This window comes from Hippopotamus amphibius, chromosome 5, assembly GCF_030028045.1.
Source record: "Hippopotamus amphibius kiboko isolate mHipAmp2 chromosome 5, mHipAmp2.hap2, whole genome shotgun sequence".
Taxonomy (NCBI): Eukaryota; Metazoa; Chordata; class Mammalia; order Artiodactyla; family Hippopotamidae; genus Hippopotamus; species Hippopotamus amphibius.
The window spans coordinates 27,547,476-27,571,017 of NC_080190.1; the positions used below are offsets into that span (position 1 = coordinate 27,547,476).

Here is a 23,542-nt window from a genome sequence, read left to right on the forward strand (position 1 = left end):
CCAATAAATAAATAAATAAATTTATTAAAAAAAAAATTAATAATCAGTTCTTACAAGCTACCCGAGCTGGCCTTCCCAGGAGAAATGGATTGTCCCTCTCCATGAGAAGAGCAGTTCCCCAGAGTTCCTGTTCCGAGGGGAGGAGAGTCCCTCTCTGGTAACCTGCTGTGGGTGTGGGTGGGTGAGTGTGCAAATGTTCTGGTTGGCCTCTGGTGGCCACAAAACCTGCAGCAAACGAGGAGCCCCCTCTCCAGTCACATTCATAGGCATAAACACCCATCTCAGGACAGGAATCCCATCACAGAGGCTGAAGAGGGGTGGGGTGAGGCCTGCAGGAGGCCCCAGGTTCTGGTCCCCAGGCCCCCCAGTTTTCTAGCTCTGGATCTTAGGCTCACTGCTAGCTTCTCATTTGTAAAGTGGGATAACGTACCACCTGCGCTGCCATTATCTGAGGCTCTGGTGAGGATGAAAAGCAGAAAGGGCTGCGTGAGCAGGAGAGTTCCACACTGTTGGGAGTTACAGAAGATAAGAGGTCAGGCTGCAGGAGCAAGTTCTCTCAGTGTTGTCATTTACAGACCGAGTGAGCACAGGCAACTTACTTGGCCTTCTTAAACCTCAGTTTTCTCTTTTGTAACATGGACAGGTGAAGTGTGTGTAGAAATAGCATCACCAACCCAGAGCTGCTGAGAACAAAATATGGATCTACATCGCTTTATTATCACTGCCTATATCCAGACTCACAAAATAAGTCCTTCTCTAAGGGTTTTACACGAACCCCCCAAAGGCCACCGGTTTGGTCAGGAAGGGGAGCAGGTGTATCCAGACGGGTCCATCCGCAGGACAGGACCACCAGGGATGCCCGCCTTGCAGCTCCAGATGGCCCTACCCACCGTCCCCCTACCCTCCGGAGCCAGGGCAGGCCGGCAGCTGGAAGTGGGTGGAGACCCCCAAAACAAACTTCTCAAGGTTCCAACACCAGGGTGTTCTGTAATATTTTCCAGTGGGATTGGGTTTCTTGAGACTTCTTGTTGAGAAGACATGCAATGGAAGGTTAAACCATGGTGAGGAGCAGGCTTATACAGAGTGAGGAGAAACTGCAGGTCAAGCAAAAATCCTCTTCTCCCCCTCACAAGCCAAAAAAGCTTTTTAAAAAATCTCCTCTGAGGCAGAGCACAACACTCTTGCAAGAAAAAGATAAAGGTCCAAATAACTCCTGATTATTTTACAATTGCAAGGAGTTACACCCTCCCTGTGCAGGTGAACACTAATCTGAAGCAGTACCACCTGCCATTTCAGCACTGAGAGGCTCTGGTAGGTGACCACTGGCTGGGTGCGGGGTCGCTGGGGGGCTCATATGAGGCAAGGGGAGAGGGGGGAAGAGGGGATAACGTGCAAAGCTCCTGAAGAAACGGTGTCTGCTTCACCTGACACGTTACTCCCCTGCTCAACACACCCTTCTCTGGTTCCCTCTCACCTTTGAAAAGAAAGTTCTTCACGTGTCTTGTGAGCACCAACAGTACAGTTTTTCACTAGTCTGGCCAACTAGTTAATTGCATGGGCTTTGAAGACGTGGATTCTAATCCTGGCTCTACCACAGCTCCACCAGCTGTGTGACTTTGGACCAGCTAATTAACTCCTCTGAGTGCTTCACCCCCATTAATAAAGCGGGAATAAATCACAGTTCATACTTCAGAGGGCTGCTGTGAGAAAATGCAGGTAAGATGCTTATATGAGACCTGGTGTAATGTAAACAGTCAGTACATAAAATAAGGACAAATTAAAACCTTTCTATTACCAGCTTACCTCTCCAGCTTCATCTCCTGTCACCTCCCAGAATGCAATTACCTAGAGCGATTACACTGCTCACAGCTTCAGACATGACCTCGTGCTCTCCTGTTTTAGGCCTCCCATGCTTTTTTGGGTGTGCTTTTCAGCACCTGGCACACGGTAGGTACTCGATAATCTGCAGATCGAATGTTTGCCTGGAATTCCCTTTACACCTTTCTTCATCTGGCGAGCTCAGTTTAGAGGTCCCAGCTCCAGGAAGGCTGCCCTGAACCCCAGGTGGGCTACATACCCTTCCACAGCATCCTGTGCACATGTTTCATGGTACTTACCATGTGCCACTAAAACCGTTCATGTGCCTTTCTTCCTCACTAGAGCATTATTAGCTCTTCTAAATGATGCCTTCTAAAAGGCACCACTGCATCCCCAATGCCTAGCACATGGTAGGTGCTCTGTAAACGCTCAGCTCTTAAGTAAGGCCAGTCATTTGTCCCAGCTGGAAACGGCATCCCATACACCTCCCAAGACCCAGTACCCTTCCCAGTAGCTTCAGGTTTTCCAGCAGGTTCGGTCAACAGTCAGCCAAACCCACTTTCTGCTCCTTCTCCTGAGTTAAACCTTGGTTTTTGCCCCACGGCCGAAAATAGAGGGAACCAGAGAATGGGGAGTTTCCTGAAATTCTTGTTCACCAAAGCTACTCTATTTTTGGTTCAAGGCATTGGTACTGTCTCCACCTGAACCTGGTCACCTGCGGCAGTAGAGACAGCAAATGCTGTACCTCACTAGAGAAATCAGGAACTCAGTGACCCAGAAGCCTGGGGTGCAGTGAGGTGGGCGCTGCAGACCTGGACAGTAAGGGTCCACGTATGGCGTCTGGCATGCAGCTTGTTAAGAGTTCTGCCGTTTTGTCTCTGCGCCACTCAGACATTAGCTTAAAGAAGGTAAGAATGATGTACTCTGCCAGTTCCTTCCTGTGGCTTTAGAACAGAACTGTCCCTAGATGCTAACATGGCTCCCCTGGGGTTGCCTAGAGGAGCCCAACAGTCTATTTAGAAGGAACTCGGCAGCAACCACTGGAGTCACTGAAGCGCCAGGGCAGTGTCCTCTGGCCTAGGGTCAGATGGGGGTAGGAGCATGCCTGGCTTACAGTGGACTCTCAGAAACCACAGGGCTGACTGCTGGGCAACCCAGGGGCCAGAGAAGACAACGCTCTCTGCCAGCATCCCCTGCTGGTCCATCTGTGAGCCTCCACCCGGGGAGGCAAGAACTCGTCGTGGGAGGGTTCTGAGGATGCTCCCATCCTGCTCTGCCCACCTGCATGTGGCCCAAAGAGAAGTCTTGCTGGGTTGGGGGTGTTCCCCCTCCTGGGTAGAGGCAGAAGGCTGTTCCTTCCCGCAGTCTTAGAGCAGGGACTTAACACCTGACTCAAAGTACTAAGAAGACAGTCTTACGCAGAGGATAAAATGACAGGGAGTCTTAGGAAAGACTCATGGGCCCATGATGGGACATGGCACACCGGTGGCTCCCACACCACCTAAAAATTAATCCTGAGATCCCTGCCTGGAATGCAAGCCCCAAACTCCCTCCCACGGCTCCTCAAGCTTCTCTGAATCAGTAACTGCTCACTTCATCTCCACCCACCTCACATTGCTGGTTAGCTATTTCACATGAGTTTGTTTTGTCCTCTCCACTGTAAGTTCACTTCCAGAGGGCAGGGGTCTTGTCTTCCACATGCTCCTTAGCATCCAGCGCAGTGCTGGGCACAAAGCAGCTGGGGGCGGGGGGGGGGGGGGGGGAGGCGGGGGACGGGAGGACTCCAAAACACGTTTTTGTGTGTTACATTTCGAGGCCAACTGCCCATCCACAATTCTATCCTATCAATAAAAGAGATCTCTAGGAGGGCCTGCTTCCTTTTCCATGTCATGTCTTAGCTTTGGAGTCTCTGACAAAACTTGTTTCTGGTTTGGGGGGGCGTGGCCTCTGATTTTAACCTGTTTGTGGGACTTTACAAAGCACTCAGAAATATCCTCTTGGCAGAGAGAGGGTCTGGGTGGAAATGCCTCAGGACAGAGAGTGCCCTCAGCAGCCGTTACCCAGCTTGCCCTCGCCCAGGAGCCTGGCCTCGACGTCTCTCAGCCTCTGGGTGGAGAAGGGAAGAGCACTTTCGGTGAGGAATCTAGGGTACGACTCCCTGAAGTCTGAGGAGGAGGAAAAAGAGCTGCAAGGAAAAAGAGCAGTCGCGTTTCGGGGGTTGATTTTATTTGGGCTTCTCACAGTGGTTAGAGCCACTCCGTCTTCAGAACAATCACAGCACAGGAAATGCGTCACCGAGACTGCCCAGAAAAGTCTGACCAGCTGAATCTTATTGCTTAAAATACACGTATTCACAACAACTGACAAAGGGTGATGTGCCTCACACGGGAATGTGTTAGCATTTGCAAATCTTCCGACTGTAGCACCAAACCCTCGACCAACCCCTTTCTTCTCACTCACCTGGAACACCAGACTCCCTAAATCTCCCCGGCCCCATCACGAGTCCTTCAGCTCCCTACTGCCATCGTGCAGGGCAGCCTCGTGTCGCGGGGGCCAGACTGTGATGCTGGACTTGAGCCCAGCTCCACCCGCTGCGTTTTCTTCTTCTCGTGCCTGTCAGGTCGGACGCTGCAGTGAACCCAGCAGTAAACACGTGGACCAGTTCCCCACTCTGACTGGAGAAGAATCCTGAGAGGACCAGAATCCATCCCTTTGACCAGTTAGCTCAAGCAGGGTTCGTTTTGGTAAAACTTGATCTCCTCTGAGACTCTTCAGTGAGTTGTTTGGGATTTAAAAAAAAAAGGCAGCAGAAAAGGCATCTGAGGGCTGCTGGCACACTCCTGCCTGCTCGCCAGCCACACGCTGGATCTCAGCAGAGGGAGGCAAGCCCCACGGCACTGTGGCAGCCGCCAAACCCTCCTGGCAATTCTGGGCAGAACCGATGTCTGGGCCACAGCCAGTCTGAACTTGACACTGAAGATCCAGTCCAGCTTCTGTCTGAGGTTCCACCTCGGCCTTCTGTCCCGAGCGGTTGTGGACACCCCTGGGGGCTGACGCCGAGGGCCAGGAGCAGCCGAGGGATGCAGACAGGCTCAGAGCACGTTTCCGTTTACAGGGAACAGAACACAGGCCTCCAAGGGTCCACGGAGCAATGTGCAAATTGCAGTGACGGGTAGAGTAAAACCTCTACTTGGAGCACAGTATCTCTGGCAAACATAGGGACTGCCGCTGACAGCTGCTGAGTACACCCGAGTGCACAGTCAGACATTTGCTCAGTAAACAGTAAATGCGTAAAATAATTTACCTTGAGAGGGCTGCATCTGCTCCAAACGCCAGGGTAATGTGAGCAGAGTGGCTGCCGCTCAAAGTACATTCACAGGAAAACAGGGCTGGGGGCTCACACACAACAGACAGACACGCACAGGTTATCCAAAAAGTCATCGTATACAGACTGCACTTTGTTCAACACGGATTTTGGTTTTGTGGACTCCAAACGCAGACACTCGTTCACCTCACAGCCTTGGATTTGTCTATTTTGTGTGTATGTGTACATATACATATATATACACATACACATATATACGTGTGTATTCATATATATACATATATATACCTTCCTTTCTTTCCATAACGTCAATGCCTAGTCTGAATATCATTGTTCAAGAGTAGGGGAAGAACCAAACTCTTCTTATGAACAGGGCTGGACAGGGAATGTTAGTTTTGGCAGTTTGCTTTCTCCGTTCAGATTATTCCTATCAAAGCTCAACTGGTTTTTAAAGCCAAACGACAGTAATAAGGTTCCTGTGGTCCTTCAGGATGGCTGCCTTCACCCTCCTTCCTGGGCCACTTAGACTCTTTACATAGGCTACAAAATTAGTTACCCCACTCAAGGGAGCGCGGAGCAGGGAAAGGGCACAAAAACCACAGATAACCAAGGCATTTTTTTCCAAGTGGTCAGTTTGAAAAAACAGACAAACAAAACAACTTATTCAGAATCAAGAGAAAATACTGTGTGAGAGTCAGGCTGCGGGACTGTCCTTTCTCAGGACCCACAGCCTCCTCGTTTGTTCGTAGAGAACAGCGAGATGTGAAGGCCGACAGACACGTGCTTGGGATGAGGGAGGGTACTGGTCACCCGTGGGCACAGATCAAAGGGCAGAGATGCGGAAAGCTGCACCTCTATCCGCTGCCCGGCGCAGGGCCTCCTGCTCACCCACAGAAGTGCCAGAGATAGCCCCCCTCCTCCCCCAAGCCTGCACACAAAACATCTTCTGGCTCAGCTGTAGCCAGGACTCTTTGAAGGGCACGTTGGGAAAAAGCCACAATCTTCCCTTTTCCAAAACAGAATTCTTGCCTGCCCACTGGTCAAGTTCTTGTTTTCAGCTCGCTTTTGTTGTTGTTGTTGTTGTTGTTTTTAAAGGAAAAAAACCAAAGAGAAGGCAAATGTAATCTTCCACACTTGAACCAGTCCACGGCCGACCAGAACCTGCTGGGAAGGGGCCCCTCCAGGATCCATCGTCACACCTCGATCTCATCACCTGGAATTTAAGAGCACAAGCCCGCTACCAACCCACCACGCAACGGCCGGTCAGCTCTCATCCTCCCACAGGAGGAGCCCAATTCTGGCTCTGCCGACACTGGCAGCGAGGGGTGACGATCCCTGGGCCTCTGTGGGCTTCACCCAGGGCTGGGACCGGCCACCTCTCCCGGAGTGAGACGCGGCGAGGTTCTCGTAAACTAACACCAGAACATAAATCCACTCCATCACCAAGAGTGACTCAGGGCACAGCCTCATCCCCTCCTCGGGGGCTTCCGAAACACACATCTCTCTGACCCAAGCAGGCAGTGAGACATGACTCGAAAAGAGGTAAAGGGGGACAGGGTGGGGTATGAGAAATGAGCCACAGGACAACTTCTCGGCCCTCCACGACACTGAGCTTCTGTGGCGGGCGAGGCACCCACACCCCAAACTGTACCTGGAGATGCAGGAAAATGCAGGCGCAGAGGGGAAAAAAAAAAAGGAACACAGTCATTTAATGCTTCTCTCGTGGTTCTCCCCACCCTGGTCGCACGCCCAGTCCTCGGGGGCAGGCGGGACCTGCTCTAGCTGGGGGAGCTGCTGCCCTGGGAGTTCGGCGAGTCCTGCTCGTCGATGGTGTTCAGCAGCAGGCAGGCGGGCGGCCGTGGCAGGTGCGGGTGCCCGGGCTCCCGGGCCTGCTCCTCGGAGGGCTGGCACAGCCCTTCCTCCTCGTCGCCAGGGGCCCGCACGTGGCAGCTGTCGCAGAAGTCCAGGGGCCCGTCCAGGGCGTCGTCAATGAGCGCGTTGAACTCTTTGAGGTCGTCGTCATGGTGGCCCCGGTTGCACACACACACCTCGATGCCCGAGTCACCCGTGAAGCGGCGATGTCTGCCGGGCGTCTTGTCTTTGCTGTCGGGGAGGGCGCTGCCCTGCTCGGAGCTGTACTCTTTCAGCAGCTCCTCCTTACATTCGGAATCCTTGTCCAGGAAGGCCCCGGGGTCCACCTCCCCCAGCCCGGCCACAGAGCCGCTGGGTTCCATCCCAGGAGCTTTGGTGGCTGCTGGGTCTGCGGGCACGTCGGAGGGCTCAGGGTCAGCGATGCTCGGCGGTCGCGTGCTGCTTCTGCTGGGCCCGGACAAGGGGCTGCTCTGCGCCCCCTGGGAGCCCCTGGTGGGATCGGCGCCTGGGGGGCTGCCGCCTGCAGGGCCACACTGTGCAGACAGCTGCTGCTGCTGCTGGAGCTGGAAGGCACTGTATGGTGGGGGAGGAGTTGGAGGTCGGTTCACCACTTCCTCATAAGGAGGTAGTAAATAGTTTGGCAAAAACCCTAAAATGGGGAGGTAGGGAGGAGAAATTACTGCGCTGGCAATTGCTCTAGGACAGACCGCAGGCTCACACGAAACATATGTCTCGTCCCACCCCCAGCACACCCACCAAGTGACGGCTACAGCTCTCGGGTGCGGGTGGGGCACAGGGCTGTGAGTGACTTCACAGAGAAGGAGGGACCAACAGATTCTAGCTTCTTGAAATCTGAGAGCCCCTAAAACTGCTTCACAGGCAAGGACTTCTTGTCTGGAGTTAAGGCAGAGGGTTCAGTAAATGTGGTGAATGGCCAAGAGAGTTCTGCCCAGAAGGGACCTGTTTCCACATGCACACAAGTCTCATGTTTCTTGCTCAGTCTGTGTCCTCCATCTGTATACCATAGGGCTCAGGGTCAGGGACCCTAACTTAAGACTTCTTTCTCCCATCCCACACCCCTCCCCCCACTCTCGAGCTGTATATCATAAAGAGGGCCTTTTTCTGGGAGGCTGGAAATCTGTGTTGCCTCTCACCCTAGTGTGGCTGGAGGTGGTCTGGAAAGACGCACCAAACCTCATCCTGATTCAGATCAAGGGCTGGTAGCTTACCAGTAAAGGGTGAGGGGCCTGTCATCAAGGCTAATTAAGAACATGCCAGGTGAGTTATCTTTTGCTTTGAGGCAAAGATGATCTAATCACAATATAGCAATAATTTCTAACATTTACTGAGTACTTACTATATGCCAGGCACTGTGCTAAGCACTTAACCCTTCTAGATGTGGAATTCCAAATTTATGACTACTATATTCTGTAGAACACACTGCAGAATGACTTTGGACAGGCTGCACTGCTGGACTTCCACTGACCACGTGAGAGATCAGTGTAAGGAGCCTCAGGGAGGGGCTTCCCTGGCAGTCCAGCGGTTAGGACTCCGTGCTCTCACTGCCAAGGCCCCGAGTTCAATCCCTGGTTGGGAAACTAAGAACCCACACGCTGCACGGTGTTGCGCAGGGGGAAAAAAAAAAAAAAATCCCCAGGGAAGTCAGGTGAGTGTGCGCTTCCATCAGTTACCGAGTTTCTTGGTTCTTAGGACATCCCAATGGCACCCCCAACCCCTGCCCCTTTTGTGGCAGCTTCTGCTCAAGCATATCCCACGGCAGGAAGCAAAATGGGGGGCTTTCAGGTCACCGACCTCTAAACCTCAATTCGTTCACATCATACACCATCCAACTACTTGCCTAAAAACATCTGCCTGAAGGAGCAGCGATGCCGTCAGAACACAGCTGGTGTGGACTGAGCGGCCCAGTGGCTGCCACTGGCTCCTCTGCGCTGCAGGTGTGCGCCCTCCTGGTCTCGCGCGTGTGAGAGCCTGCTCTGTGTGGGGCGAGGAGGCCGATCCCCGCGGCCCACAGTCTGCGTGTCCCGGGCCCTGGGAGGGGGGGGTTTGGTGTACGTACTGAAATAAAACGGCAGCGCTGAGTAACTGTGGGCTTCCCGGTAGGCGATCAGGTTGATTTCACGCTGCCGCTGCTGGGCCTGCAGGCGGTGCTTGGCTCGGCGGCGGTGGCAGACGCAGCAGCAGCTCAGGATGATGACGATGGTCCACACGAGCCAGAACCCTGGGGGCGGGGAGGCGAGACACACCGTGAACGCCAGCTGGGGGGCCCGCTCTCTGCGCAAGCAGGCCCGGCAACAGCGCGCGCCTGGCTGAAGCTGGCACGGTCGGGCCTCGGCCGGGACGCTTACCTTTAGAACCTGTGTTCGATTTTCATGAATGCTTGTACCAGAGCGAAAGACACGTGGGGTGGAAGAGGGCAGGAACCTAAGAATGGTGACCCTCAAAGAGGTCACTCCCTCAGGGGTGCCTCCATGGGGAAGGGAAGAGTGCCAAGGCATCTATCCAGCACCACGGGTCCTCCCATATTTTAGGTTTGCGGGGCAATAGGTATGCTTACTTTTTAGAACAGGGTGCTTTTCCTCTCTTAAGAGACCTCTGAGAAAACGCTTCAGGCCCTCTTGGTGCCCACCTCCCCACTCCAGCCCTGCCCAGCCCCGCCCAGCCCCACAAGGATGGTTCCCAGGCTCCCTACCAAGAGCAAAGAGCCCCTCAGAATCCCCACAACTCAGCAGAAGAGTGCCTGCAGGGGGCCTCCGAGGGGCTGCCCGATAAAACTTTTTTCTCTACCACCCTGGCCTCTGTCACTGAAGTTAGAGGTGGAAAAATTCTAATTGCCTCAGGCCCATTTCTTCCCTGGAGAGTGTAAACAACTTCCTCTGCTCTTAACATAATCGGGTACAATTCCATCTCCCACGGTCACAAACAATCCACTCCCACCTCGCTTTAGCCTGCAGCTGCATTAGACTCAGGACCATCAGTGGCCTCCCCTCCTTCCTCCAGGCTCCAGAGAGGGGTGGAGGAGCAGGGAAGAAGCCCACAGCCCTCTTTTCCCCAGGCTGATCGTCTCTTCTCATTTCCCACTCTGTTCTCTTGGATCACACTCAGAGAATCATGGCAAACCCCAATATAAGACCCCCTCCCCAATCTTCACACGTATACAGAGAAGGCCTCTAATTTTTTTTTAAATGAATTAGAAATTTTGCTTTAAAAAATATAGAGGGTGGGGGGGCAGGGTGGGGAGGGAGTCAAGGGAGGGAGGGAATACGGGGCTATGTGTATAAAAACAGATGATTGAACTTGGTGTACCCACCCCAAAAAATAATAAATAAATAAAATTAAAGTCTTAAAAAAATAAAAAATATAGAGAGAGATATAGAGGGAAAAAAAGATTGGAAGGAAAAACAAAAGTAGTGACATCTTTTAAGTCGTGGAATTATGAGAATTTTAATTTTCTTCTCCCAATTATTTTTCTTCTTTCAAATTATAAAACTGGAAACAAAGTAAGTTAAAATTTAAAAATATCTGTGACTAATTTTATTTTTGCTGGCTTTAAAAAAAATTAACATATTTCTGAATACGTTTTAAAATTCCTCTGGGAATGTCTTGCAATGATATGAATCATTAAAAAATTCTTCACAGAATACTATTTTTGACATATAAAGATGTTTCTAATATTAAATGAAAAAAAAAAAGATTACGAAACAGCACAAAATATGACCCCAATTTTCGCTTAAAAAAAAGTATATATAAATGTCCAGAAGGATGACCAGGAAGCTATTCACGAGGTTATTCCCGGACAACAGGGCAGTAGATTTTCTGGTACCAGCTCTTGTTTTTTGCTTGTCTGCAATTCCTGATTTTTCTAACATGAACACGTACTTCTTTGAAATAAAAAGAATATTTTTTTCTCAAAAAAAAAAGATAATCTGAGGAATAATTTTAAGGTGAGTTTTTATTCAATGAGAATAGATTTTACTTTTCATTTGTTCTCTATTCATGAGGAACTTTGATTTTTTTCCCATTACAAATGGTATATATATTTGTCTGTTTTGTAAATACAAATTTGTGTCCAGAATGCGTTAAGTATTTCTACATCTCTTGTCAGAATGAGTTACTATCATTAAAAAAAAAGCCTCTTTCTCCCAGCAAACAGTCTTAGAAATGAATAAACCCGATTTTTTTTTTTCCTGTTTCTACCAGAACACAATATTCTGAAAGATCCCACTGACATTTCGGGTGTTTCTTTCTGTTCCCCAGGGGCGTCCCAGCTGAATTTTCCCACAGAGCCACCCCTAAGGGGTAAGACAGGACAGCAGTGCAGCCTTCCAGCCCTGGCAGGCTGGCGACACCACTGTGTGACACCTTGTTGCTTTCAGCACTTGCTGCTTTCCGTTGTCACTGTTCATCGGAACCTTCTGCTGAGGTCTGGCAACAGGAGAACAGGCAGAAGACAATGGGCAGAGAATCTTTTCCCCTTTTCTTAGCAGCAGACAGAAAAACCCCATTCCTAACTAGAGTACATAACCGTAAGTTGAAGTCAGAGGTCTCCCTTGTGGCCCTTCCCAGAGTCGCTGCTGACATCTGCTTCATGTAACTTACACCTCTCTCCTTCCGATGCTGGCTGACTGGAGACTGGACACCGTTAGAGAAGCCCTCGGGGGAATGGTTTTGAGGCCAGAAAGGAGCTCTGGGAGTAAACTGGCTTCCTGCTGCTGTCCTGTAACATCTCCTTCAGCCCCTACTGTCCGGTCAGCTCCCAGCCTCCTGGGGTGGGGTCGCACCCGAGGGAGGTGGCACAAATAAGCAAAATGCATTCTGCTTTTAGAGTCAAATCGAAAAGATTCTGGGCTAACCACTTTCTGGATTACCTACAGTGACGTGCCCAGCATCATCTCGCAATCCTTTATACTTCTGTGTTACATTCTCCCGCGAGATAGTCAGCATCAAACTCTACTATTCTTTACCCCCAAGTCATTTTTTCAATTGTTTCTTACCTAAAGGTTAATTAACTTTTAACCTTAATGCTGCAATATATATGATCTAAGGCAAAACTTCTCAGCTATTATAACAGGCTTTTAATAAGAAAAAACCTCAGGCACTGCTTTTCATGTTGGCCAAATATTTTTGGTTCTCCCCCTGCCTGGCATGGGGGTAGGCATGAACTTCCTGGCCCCCTTATGACTGGGTGACACTTTTGGGGCTGCTTCTAACTAATAAATTGAGATTGGGAGTGGCAGATGTCACTTAGAAGCCAGAACATTTCTTGCTGATGTGAGATGCTCTGTTAGTCTCCCTTCTGCCATGGCAAGTCATAACATTCCAGACAGTGACTGCAGGGTCAGTAGGGCCCCAGAGGACAAAGGAGTAGGAACAAAGCTCTCCTCTAACCTATGATGGACATATAGTGTGAGCAATAAACCTGTGGTTTTCGGGCTACTAGCAGTTTGGACTTGTTTGTTGCTGAGCATAACCTTTAGCCTATCCTGACTGATGCAGTATCTTTAAAGGCTTTTCTGGGGGAGAAGATTTAAAATGCTCATCAGAGTCTTAAGAGAATCCTCGTTCCAGAAAAAGCCTGAGTTCCACTGAACTGGAAGTATAACAGAAAAAGAGGTCTTTTTTTTTTAAGGAAAAATAAGGCAGGGTAGAAGGAGACGGGAGGAAGAAATGAGACAAGTTGAAGGCATACCCTTGGCACAGTTACCCCAGTCACATCTGGCAGCACCAGAAAACTCACATGTTCACTGAAATTCCATCAGCTGCTTCTGTTCATGTGGTATCATGGGTAGAAAAACTCTCCCTACCACGTACCACTTGTATGACATTACATAAAGTCTCAAACTGAGTTCTAATTTCTGCATTTCTAATATAGTATCACAAAATGATAGTGTGGATCAAAACTTGGGAGCAGTGGGGGTAATGAGGCATTAGCATAGGTCCATAAAAGCCCCCTAAGGACTGGTCCCACTTGATGGAGTTAATGTGGGAAGACAGAAGGCATTCTTGTTTGACCCTTACAAAACGGATGCTATTGGCAGCTAGCTATCCTAGTCAAAGCCGTGTCCCATCAGCTTTAAAAGGGGGATCATCCAGACTACTCCTATGGAGTTGTGCAAACTTTTGATCTTTTCACTAGATTTCACAAACAAGGAGGAAAGTTTTAAAAAGGAAAACCTAATGAAAGAGCCACAGAGAGAAAGACAGAAGTGTGCCCTCCTCCCCAAACACGCACCTACGCACAGATTACGTTCCCCATGGACCTTTGAAAGCTGTGACCTCATGGTGGGGTGCATTTGTCATGCTAAGCAAAATGGAAAACATGTTTTCAAAAACAATCACAGTCCAATGTAGGAACTGAGTCACGTGCCCCAGAGTTCACTATAAACTTGGGAAAACACCACTCCCCAACTGGCAGGAAATTCCTCATTAGGAAGCCAAAGTATACTGTCGGCTAGCTCTCCTCCTACCCCACCGGATGGCGGGTGACCTCCCTGGCCCCGACAGCTCGCAGCAGGAGCTCCTGCCACGGCCACTCTGGAAAAGGCCTGAATGCGGGAAATGAAGACTTCAGGGGACTTGCAACTTCACAGGAAAAACTGCACAAGTTTCATTTCCTAGCTCTGTGACCTTGGTCACTTTGTCTTTACTTGCCTCACCTGTAAAATGGGGAGAATAATGGTTTCTACCTACTTGGTCACTGTGAGGATAACTGAGTTCATATCTATATGTAGAGTACTCAAACATGCACATTCAAGACCTTCCACAACCTGGACCCATCACCCTTCCAGCCCAGCACTGAAAGTTCTGGAATAGGGTAGCTTTGTGTGAGGCACACGGACTCCACTACTCAGCTGTGACCAACTGGCTGGTTACTTAACGCCCTTGGTCCTGAGAAACGGGATACGCGTACCTGGCAGGGCTGTACTTGGGGCGGGCTGAGCTGACGTGCACGAAGACCTCACTGAGTGCCAGGCAATGGCAGAGTTCTATGCACAGCAGCACCCTCACCTCCCGTGGGTGAGCCCCACAGCCCAGCCCCATGGCCCCGGGGGGAAAGGTTAATGTGATGCGTGCTCTCTTCTTTCCCGTGGGGCCTTGACCTACGCTGTTTGGTGTTCCTCTGCCTGGGAAGTCATTCTATCCTTCTCCATGTGTTTAAGTCCTATCCACCCTTTAAGGCCTACCTCAAATGCCACGTCCTCCATGCAGCCTGCCTGAACCCTGTCCAGCTAAAGCAAACTCTCCTGGCACATACACAGCAGTCCCGACACATACACTCTACCCTCTACTTTGCGTTACTAGTGAGGCATGTTGTCTTATCTCCTCTCTCTGCTAAGAGACTCCCTTCTTGACGGCAAGGATACTGTCTCCCCACGTGCTCTAACACAGAAGAGGCCACAGCATCCAGCAGGAACTTGTTAGAACTGCAAATTCTCAGGTCCACCTCAGACCTACTGAATCAAAAACTCTGGGACTGGGGCCCAGAAATCCGTGCTTTAATAAGCCCTCCAGGAAATGCAGGTGCTTGCCAAAGTCTGAAACCACTGGAATAAGAATCTGCTGAACTAATGATTGAATGATGACTGAAAGTACAAGTGCCATAAAAAGGCCTGGGATGATAATGTAACAATGGGCAGGTTCTTATAGCCTCAACCGCAGCAGTGGGAAACAGGACCTTCCCTTCTGGACTGATGCAGACCCAGTGATGATGATTGGCTTAATGTTACAAGAGACTGAAAAGACACGGGAGAAAGAGTACTGGCTGAAGCTTAAGGTCTGTGTGTGCTTGTGTGTCTGTGTAAAGTGGGCTGTGTTTGGCGGGGGGCAGTCCTCAGCACACAGGAAAATTCAGCTGAGTAGTGGTATGAGGGTTGGTGGAAATGGCATTTATTTTTCCCTGAGGCCTTCCCTGTAGGCAACTATGGTTAAAGAGGTACTTTGTCTGACGAAAACGCTGCCAAGGATTTCCTGGCTGAGATTTTTTCCTTCCAAAGGAGAGAAAGAGAATGACCCAAAGCCCATTACTTTCACATTTTGGGCAAAGTTCAGAGGCAATTAGAGGGAAGAAGGTTCAAAGCAACAAAAAGCACAGTTCTGATGAGAACTGGAAGGGCTCATTCCTACACTCGACCTCCCTCCTCTACACAGCAGGCCGAGGCCAGGCCCCTCAGAAGGAGGAAAACCAAAGAATTCTGAGAGGGGCGGAACACTTACTGGGCATCTTCTGACCAAAAAGTCATTTCTGGGCACAGGCAAGAGGAAGTTTGGCTTTTACAGTCTCTGACCCTCCAGAACTTGGAAAGCATGGGTCAACTTGTACAGGGGTGAGTCTTTCCTCCCCGTCCACTCTGGCCTCTGTCTGGCCTCCTCCTTCCCCCAGCTGACCACAGCTGGAGAGGTCATCAGCCACTGTGCAGCTCTTCCCCTGGCTTTCTCTAGGCCCTCGGGGTGAAGAGCCTGGTTCCCAGACTGCCTGCCTCCCTGCCACCTGGGTCTCCCTGTCCCAGCTGCCCCACCCCCAGCCCTGGCCTCAGTGACCCAATTCTGGTGGCCACTGAGTCTGCCCCGCCAACGGCCCAGGAGGCTCTGTCAATCTGAGACGGGGGCCATCAGCAACTCCATCCTTTTTGCAACTGATGCCGCCTGGGCCGGGGCTCAGAAAAACAAACCGCAGCTCTGTGGCCTTCTGGCAGCCCAGCTTGGCCTTTGTTTTAACAAGGGGTGGGAGAGAGAATTTGAACCCTGTGGTTATCTGCATTTTAAAACATTTAAACACAGTCTGTCCACCTGCTTGGCACTTTGTGTTTCTCTAGTGAGTCCCTCAGCCCCACCCCTTCTAAAATAGCACCAACAGCTCCCAGGCCTGCCTTTGCTGCTGCTTATGTACTTGGAGGACTGCTGGGGACATCTGGAACCCAGTCCTCTCCTTGGGGAGGAGTCTGCCCTTGACCACCCCCGGGATTCCTCAGAAAGGCAGGTGAGCCAGTCCTCAAAAGGGAAGGACAAAGGTGAGGAAAGGTCCTGTTTTGTAGGAATCACTCCCACTGGCTACAAGATCTGTTTGCATTTAGAGGGAGAGGCTTCCCAGCCAAGAGCCTAATTTCCTTTCCATTTCAAACAATAGCCCTTCTAGCTGCTTTCTGAGCATATATCACTGCTGTGGGGGGAATGGGGAGATCAGAAAGGAGAAGGGGGAAAGGGAAGAGATGGTGGTGATGGTAAGGGCGTGGTTGACAAGCAATCGCAAAGTTTGTTTCCAAATGGAGGGAGTGATGGGGGCTTAGAATTCTCTGGGGAAATGGTCTACTGTTTCCTCTGTCAACAGACAGTTGTGAGAACCACGGCAATGTTGGTCACCTGGCCGCTCTCTGCCCTTAGGACTCTCCCATCCTCCCCTTCTTTGTCTATCATCCTACAGTGTCTCGTCTGAGTTCCCAGAAGATCAGAGCACGAAGTGCTTCGGTGAACTCTCCAAGCCTGGGTCCCTCCCTGAAGACCATGGCTATGTCACCACCCTTGTGCAACTCTGGAAGGGGCAGGTGGTCCTGGCCTCCACCAAACCAGTGGCAAGACGAGGATTGTCCCCACATGGCACTGAGCTGACAGTAACAGGTTAGGTAGACTGGAGAAGCCTCCAGACACTTCAGTTTGCAATCTGGGGAAGGAAGCAAGGAAGAAAAGGGGCTGAACCTCTAGACTCCTTCTCTCCAGGAGGGCTCTGTCAGCAAGAACCTAGAGAAAGATTATCCCTTTAAGAGGGCCCCTCAGAAACAGAGGCAGCTCCCTCATGATCTATGGGGAATTCTGGAAGCCCTGGTGGTTCTTCCAAGAAAACGGCATTACAGCCACCCGCAGAGTGCAGCCCAGCACTCACAGCAGCTTGGCTGCTGCAGACCTCTCTTTGCAAAGATGGCCAACCTGGGCATCTAGGCTGGCCCATGAGAGGATTGTAAGTTGTTGTCACTGCTTGGCACACCCGGGAGAGGGGATCAGACAACCCCATTCAGGAGCTTCTGCATCAGACCTGCTAACCATGGCTTCTTAGGAAGGCTCAGAGCACGTTCTCCAGTCCTTAGTCCATGGTGTCCAAAGAGCACCACCACTCTCCTCCTCTACAGAGGGGTCACTTCTAGAACCTGGAAGCAGGTTCTGCTCACCAACACTGCCACTGACAGCATAAGAAAAGGGCTGACCAGACTGTGGTTTCCAAATGAGCAGAGGCAGGAACCAAGACCCTGGGATGCCAAGACATCCCCAGGCAAGGACTTACACCAGAGTTCATAGTAGTAGTTGCAGCACTGAGACTGTCCACAGCAGTGTCCTGTGTCACAGATGTAGCTTTGATTGTTGGTACCCACGCAGGTTTCCTTATCCTAAAAGAAATCAAAAAACATTTTAGCATATTAGATTCTTGCTTTTAAACACTTTTCTTCTCATCCCCCTCTTCCTGGTCACCTGCCCACCCTCCACCAAAACGGTTTGCACCAATGTTTATTCCATTAAAGAAAAAAAGAAAGAACCACACAACAACAGCAGATTTAATAAAAATAATATGGTTTATTAAAGGGGGAAGAGGATTCAGTACACAAAGCTGACTGGTAAAGAGCAGAGTTCTCCTCAGACAGAAAAAGAGAGCAGAGTTCTCCTCCTTGCTTTCTTTACATCCAAGCAGAAACACTCCAAGTTCTCGGCCAGTAAGAACATGATGGTTCTCCTGCAATTGTCTGTACATTTTAAATAAAACCGGCTTCTCTGTGAAAGTTCCTGGAATAATTAAGGCAGTACGTATTCTAGGATTGGCATCTGGTCAGTCAGTCCATCCTCCCTTCAAAACACATGATCTCCATGGTTAATTACAGTGTGATTCAAAAGAAGACTAAAAAACTTGCTAAAATTCTTTCGGTCTTAAGAAAAGGGGTGACTTGCTCAGGTGACCTAGTTCAATTTCAATTTGCTGGATCTTTTTTTGCTTATCAGATGATCTCAATAATTTTGACTGGATCTAGGAGTCACACTGTCCCCTGTCAGGGACAGCTACAGAAAGGGCACTGCTGTGTAACCATCTAGCATTTTACCAAATTCTATTCACCGCACGGGTGGATGGGGATGGAGGTGGAAAGGTTGTTTTTTATTTTAATATTTCGTAGTTAAGATACGAAATACCGCACCAGCTGACCTACACTTCAGCCTCAAAGATCCTCTGGGCCACAGTGCATATGATGAGACCTAGAAGGTCTGGCTTTCGGTATTTATTTATTCTAAAGAAGTAACACATGCAATGACTGGACACCGTCTTTGCGCCAAGCACCAGCCTGGGTACAAGGGATACAGTGATGAATAAGAAATTGTCCCTAACTTCAGGCAGCACAGAGTTAGGAAGGGGAAACCCTGCTCAGCACAGAAACTAAAACCACAGTATTGTATCACTGCTACACAGGCTGACCCTGCCCACAGCGTACATCCGGGCGGATGCCTGCCAGTGGAAACTCAAGTCACATGGTAGGTTCCTGTTCTCTGGGCCTTGCTTTACTATGCTGTCTGTTTGGCCAAGGGTATAAACAAAGCACTCCAGAGACTGTCTACAGGGCTGGAGGCTGGGCACCTGAAGCCACAAGGAGAGGACAAAAGAAAGGGCATGGCAACAACCCAGATCCCTGGCTCAGTGCGTGTCTCCACCACATCCTCAGGTGTTTCCTGGTCTTTAAGAGTCTCATACCCTGGTGTTAAGGGGTTTAGGAAGAAGGAAACGTGGGAAAGGCATTTGTCGACTCTGACAATGAGGGTTTCTCAACAATATTGCAAACAGAATTCTTCCCATCTTTGCCTCCCTGTGTCTGCCAGTAAAACGGCAAACCTAGTGCATGGCTGTCCAGTGGGAAGTCTCCTTTGAGGCCCGACGCCTGTGGCAAAAGCAGACCTGTGTTTGCTGCTTTTGCTAGAACACACTCTCTCTGACTTTGGAACAAAACAGTGCTTTCCTAAGGACATCAAAAAGTTTCTCCCAAGTTTACCAGGCCCTGAAATGCCATTCTTCTGGCCTGGCTCACAAGAGCACAGTTCAAACTGTCCACATAGTTTCTAAAAGAGGCCGTGCTGCCTATACCCTGACACGTGAAAGGATCCAGGGACACTTCTGCCTCAAGAAAATTCACCAGATGAGGTCCAGGCTCGGAACACAGGGCGGCCAACTGGTCCTCCGTGAGGCGTGAAATGGAACGTGTTGGAAATCTAAACAAGTGGCATCCTCATGACCTACTGGTGTCAGCTTTTCTCTTGGCTCTCCCATCCCCTGAGGCAGGAAGCCTGGTATAAACAGAATCCAGCTCTTCTTCCCTGCTCTGCCTGCACTTTCCCAGGGACAGCAGACTGCGGCAGCATCACTGAACTCAGTTCCTCAAATGCTTTTTACCCAATAATTCTCATGCCCTGCTCTCCTCCTCCCAAATAGAGTCCCCAAGTTTCCTGGGATGGTCTAGCATATGGGAACTGTCATTTTCTGCTGCAGGAGGAAGGAAAGCAGAAGGGCAGTTAAAGAAGACAAGATGGATTAAGGGGGTGGCGAGATGTGAGTGTCATGAGCTCCTCCAGAGCAGGAGACTTTCTGGTATGAGGGGAAAATCCAGAAGCCTTGGGTTTGGTCTTAGCTCTGCCATTACAGAGGAACAGCACTCTGGGCAAGTCACTCAATGGCCCTAGAGCTAGTTAAGATGCTCACTCAAGTCTCCTTAAACCCAAAGGTTTTATTAGCCTACCCACCTCCCCTTTCCTTTGACAGCAGCCTCGAGCCAATGCAAAAGCTCCTGTAATCTATGTCTCCTCTCAGTCAAAGCAAAGAGCAGAGGTGTGCAAATATCGCTGGGTGCTCTGCCACACTTCCCTGTATGAGGAAGTCACCCAGAGGGTTTTCAAGGATCTCTAGGCAGCTCAAGATCCAAATGGTTAAGATTCAGTCAGATCTGGGTTCAAAGCCCAGCTCTCATACTATGCTTATTGACTGTGTAACTTGTGTAAGTGACTTAACTTCTCTGCGCTCTTAATATCAACATTATTCTATGAGCTATTATTGCTGGGCACAAAAGACTGTTCAATAAACTGCACTCTGCATTCACTTAGAACTACTTCTCAGAACAGTAAAGTTCACTGGCAATGTGGGCTGCTCCAGACACATGAAGAATAGAAAAAGGAACTAGAGAGAATGTAATGGAAAATTCAAAAATGAAAAATTCTCAGCACTCTTTATGAGCACCCTTTGCTTTTCTTCCAAGCATCTCCAAGTACCACACACATATTATGTTGTTCAGGCCAAGTCTTGAAGAGTGGGAAGTTAATATCCCACCCCACACCCCCTTCTTAAGGGTGAATGAGAGAATAAATTGCACCCTCCCTATGGGCAGGAGCTCTGTCTCCTTAATCCCCCTCCCCAAACCCAAGAATGAGCACAGTGCTTGGCACACAAAGGTTTGCTGAATGAAACAATGGCTATGCAGCCTCTGTGAAGGCAGATGCAGCCTCTGTGAAGGCAGAATCAGCTGCGTTGAATAATACAGCTGATGTGTACTGAGTACCTGCTACGTGCCAGGCACTGTTCTAAATGCCTTACAAGTCTTCCTTCATCTAAACTTGGAAGCAGCACTATGAAGTGGATAGTATAAGAGAACTGAGGTCAAGAGAGGCTAAGTAACTTGCCTGAGGCCACACAGCTAGGAAGCAATCCAATCTAATTCATCTGACTCCAAGCCTGAGCTTTTAACTATTAAGCTGTAGCCTCCTTGGTTTAAGTTATACTTCTTCACTTGCTTTTTACACTTCAGATGCTTAAATAAATCCACTTAAAAGCCCCAAACCAAACAAAATCAACATTTCAGCTTTGATGGAAAAGATAAAGACCCTGCCCTTGTGGAGCTCTTTGACTTTGGGAACATTTTCTACTTGGCAGTGAGGAGGAGCAACATGCTTGAAAGGTCATTATTTTCACACACTGATTTTCCGAAAAGCAGGATGGTGTTTGGTCTCACTGTGGAACATGGGTCCTTCACTCTTTCCTTCCACATTTATTGAGAACATACCCTGCACAGGCAGTGGACTAGTGGTGGGGAACGCAATGGGTAAATAAAGGCCAAAACAGTCACGATCTTTATCCTCATGGAGCTTAAAGTCTAATGAAAGATGATAAAGTAATCAAATAGATGCAACTGCAAGTAGGAAGGAAAAATATATGATTTGGTGAGAACTTACAATAGATAAGAACTAGGAACTAGTCAAGGAGGTCCAGACAGCTGTGAGGAGGGTAAGCTTGAACTGAGATTGCCAGGATGGTTAAGAAAGTTAGTGACTAGGGAAAAGGGGTGGGAAGAACATTTCAGGCAAAGGAGATGGTACAAGCAAAGCCCTTTAGCTAGCAAATGGCTGAAAAAGTAGGTAGGGAAGTTAGGTAAGCAGGGACAAGATGAGATTTGCATTTTAAAGATATTTCTTCCTGGCAAAGTTTTCATTTGCACAAACTCCTGGCCCCGAAATGCTAGAAACGTAGACGTGTCATAAAGGAACTTTGGGTGAATAACACATGCTCTTATGCTGAGGTCTTTCACCTCGAAATGACTGTGATGATGGCCATGAAGATCCTCGTTTGTTACAGGTGTGCCTTCAGCTCTGGTGCCACCGTCACCAGCTCCAAGAAACGGGGCACATATGGTCACCAAACAAATAGCACAGGCATGAAGCAGCAGCAGCAAGCAAGACCAACACTGCCCTGGAAAGAACATTTTTTACAATGGAAAAGGATGAACAGTATGCCTTTTGCACATATGCGAAAAATTATCTCATCTCTTTTGCGGCAGCATAAACTACGGGACTAACATCATTTTCCTTAAGAGTTTCCGTGTCTTAGAGTTGCTATTCTTAGCTGAGCCACTGTAAAGGTCAATTTAATCAGCATAAGAACCTTCAAAGTGCCAGCATAAAAAGAGACACTGGACAGTGATGGTTCCCCGGGGATGGTTTTAATTCACCAATTTATGGGGCTGGAAAACCCTGCTAGCCACTGGCAGCAGCATCTTCATGCCCTTAGGAAAGCGCTGAAGTTTTAAAGTTTAAGAGAGAAAAGTAGGAACACTGAAATCCTTCACAGGATGCTAAAGCACATACGCTAAATCTCTTTGGCTGCTGGATATGAATGAATCTGGAACACCATCTCTGGCCTTTGCTACAGGGAAAAGGAATGGTTCCTAATGGAAACATCCATTTCTACAAATCAAATAACAAATATGTATTGATACCCTTTCCCCATGTGCCAGGCACTGTGTTGGATGCTGAGCAAGAGATTCTAGCGGAAAAGATCCTGACTCTGGCAATGTAGCTGGGTAGGTAGCTTTAAAAATATAATAATATTTTTGGGGGACCTCTCTGGTAGTCCAGTATTTAAGACTTCGCCTTCCAATCCAGGGGGTGTGGGTTCGATCCCTGGTCGGGGAGCTAAGATCCCACATGCCTCTAAGATCCCACATGCCTCGCAGCCAAAAAACCAAAACATAAAACAGGAGCAATACAATAAAGATTTATATATATGTGTGTGTGTATATATATATACATATAATATTCTTTTAATTACACAGCTGAGCTTGCAAGAAAGCAAGGAAGAGCCGTAGGGTCCCAAATGCTGGGGTTGGGGAACTAGAAACTACAGTGATAAATGAGATCAGGCCTTTCCAGTTACCCTGGAAAGAAGGGCTATTTACTTTCTTGGGTCCACCTAAAACAGGGAATTGGAATTGAGTCCCAATATCAGGTGAAGACCCTCAAGGAGATAGAGACTAGAAAAAAATTAGCCCGTTGTCACACAGTGACAATAAGAAAGGTCTGAAGTGAGAGGGAAAAAGTCTCTCTTCTAATAATCTGTAACCATAGGCCTTTCCACAAGCTAATTTGAGATTTGAATTGTACTGCTACATAGTCTGAGAATCCCCAAGCCAAAAGTTTAACACAAAAAGTAGTCCCACAATGGGACATCTAGCAGAAGAAATGTAAAACTCTAAAGAGACCTACCCTCGATCAGGGCATGAAAGATGACCACAAATAAAGCTCTGTTGAAGATGAGCTCACACAAAATATAAAAACTTATGTAACAATAATCCATCACAAACAAGACACGGGAAATGCAACAAATAGGTGGATAAGACTCTCCAAAAAAACTTAATAGAATGATCAGATAAACTGTAATGCATATACATGTTTCAAATGATTAAAGCCAAAAAGAAAAACATGAGAAAAAAAACATACTAAAAAAGAGACAGTGACCAAATGGATTTCAGGAAAAAATAAAACTTGTAGAAAAATAGTCATTAAAATAAAAAAGTCAACAGGTGGATTACACAGAGATTAGACCATGTTAAAGAGAGAATTGGTGAACTGGAAAGTAGATCTGAGAAAATTACACAGCAACCAGCTTCTACCAATTAAGAGAAAACAAAGAAATGGAAAACCAGAAGTATGAAGCTCAAGAAGGAAAGAGGA

At 48.8% G+C, this 23,542-nt stretch overlaps 1 protein-coding gene across 1 annotated transcript in view; it reads right to left on the bottom strand.

Moving 5' to 3' along the window:
• Positions 1 to 4,022: 4,022 nt before the first annotated feature.
• WBP1L (WW domain binding protein 1 like) overlaps positions 4,023 to 23,542 on the bottom strand; it is a 51,764-nt gene continuing 32,244 nt past the window's right edge. The window contains exons 2-4 of the mRNA XM_057734891.1: positions 17,304 to 17,406; positions 9,093 to 9,254; positions 4,023 to 7,664 (exon numbers count right to left, since the gene is read on the bottom strand). Coding sequence (XP_057590874.1) covers positions 6,922 to 7,664; positions 9,093 to 9,254; positions 17,304 to 17,406 — 1,008 coding nt within the window. The 3' untranslated portion in view covers positions 4,023 to 6,921. The remainder of the gene's footprint in view (positions 7,665 to 9,092; positions 9,255 to 17,303; positions 17,407 to 23,542) is intronic.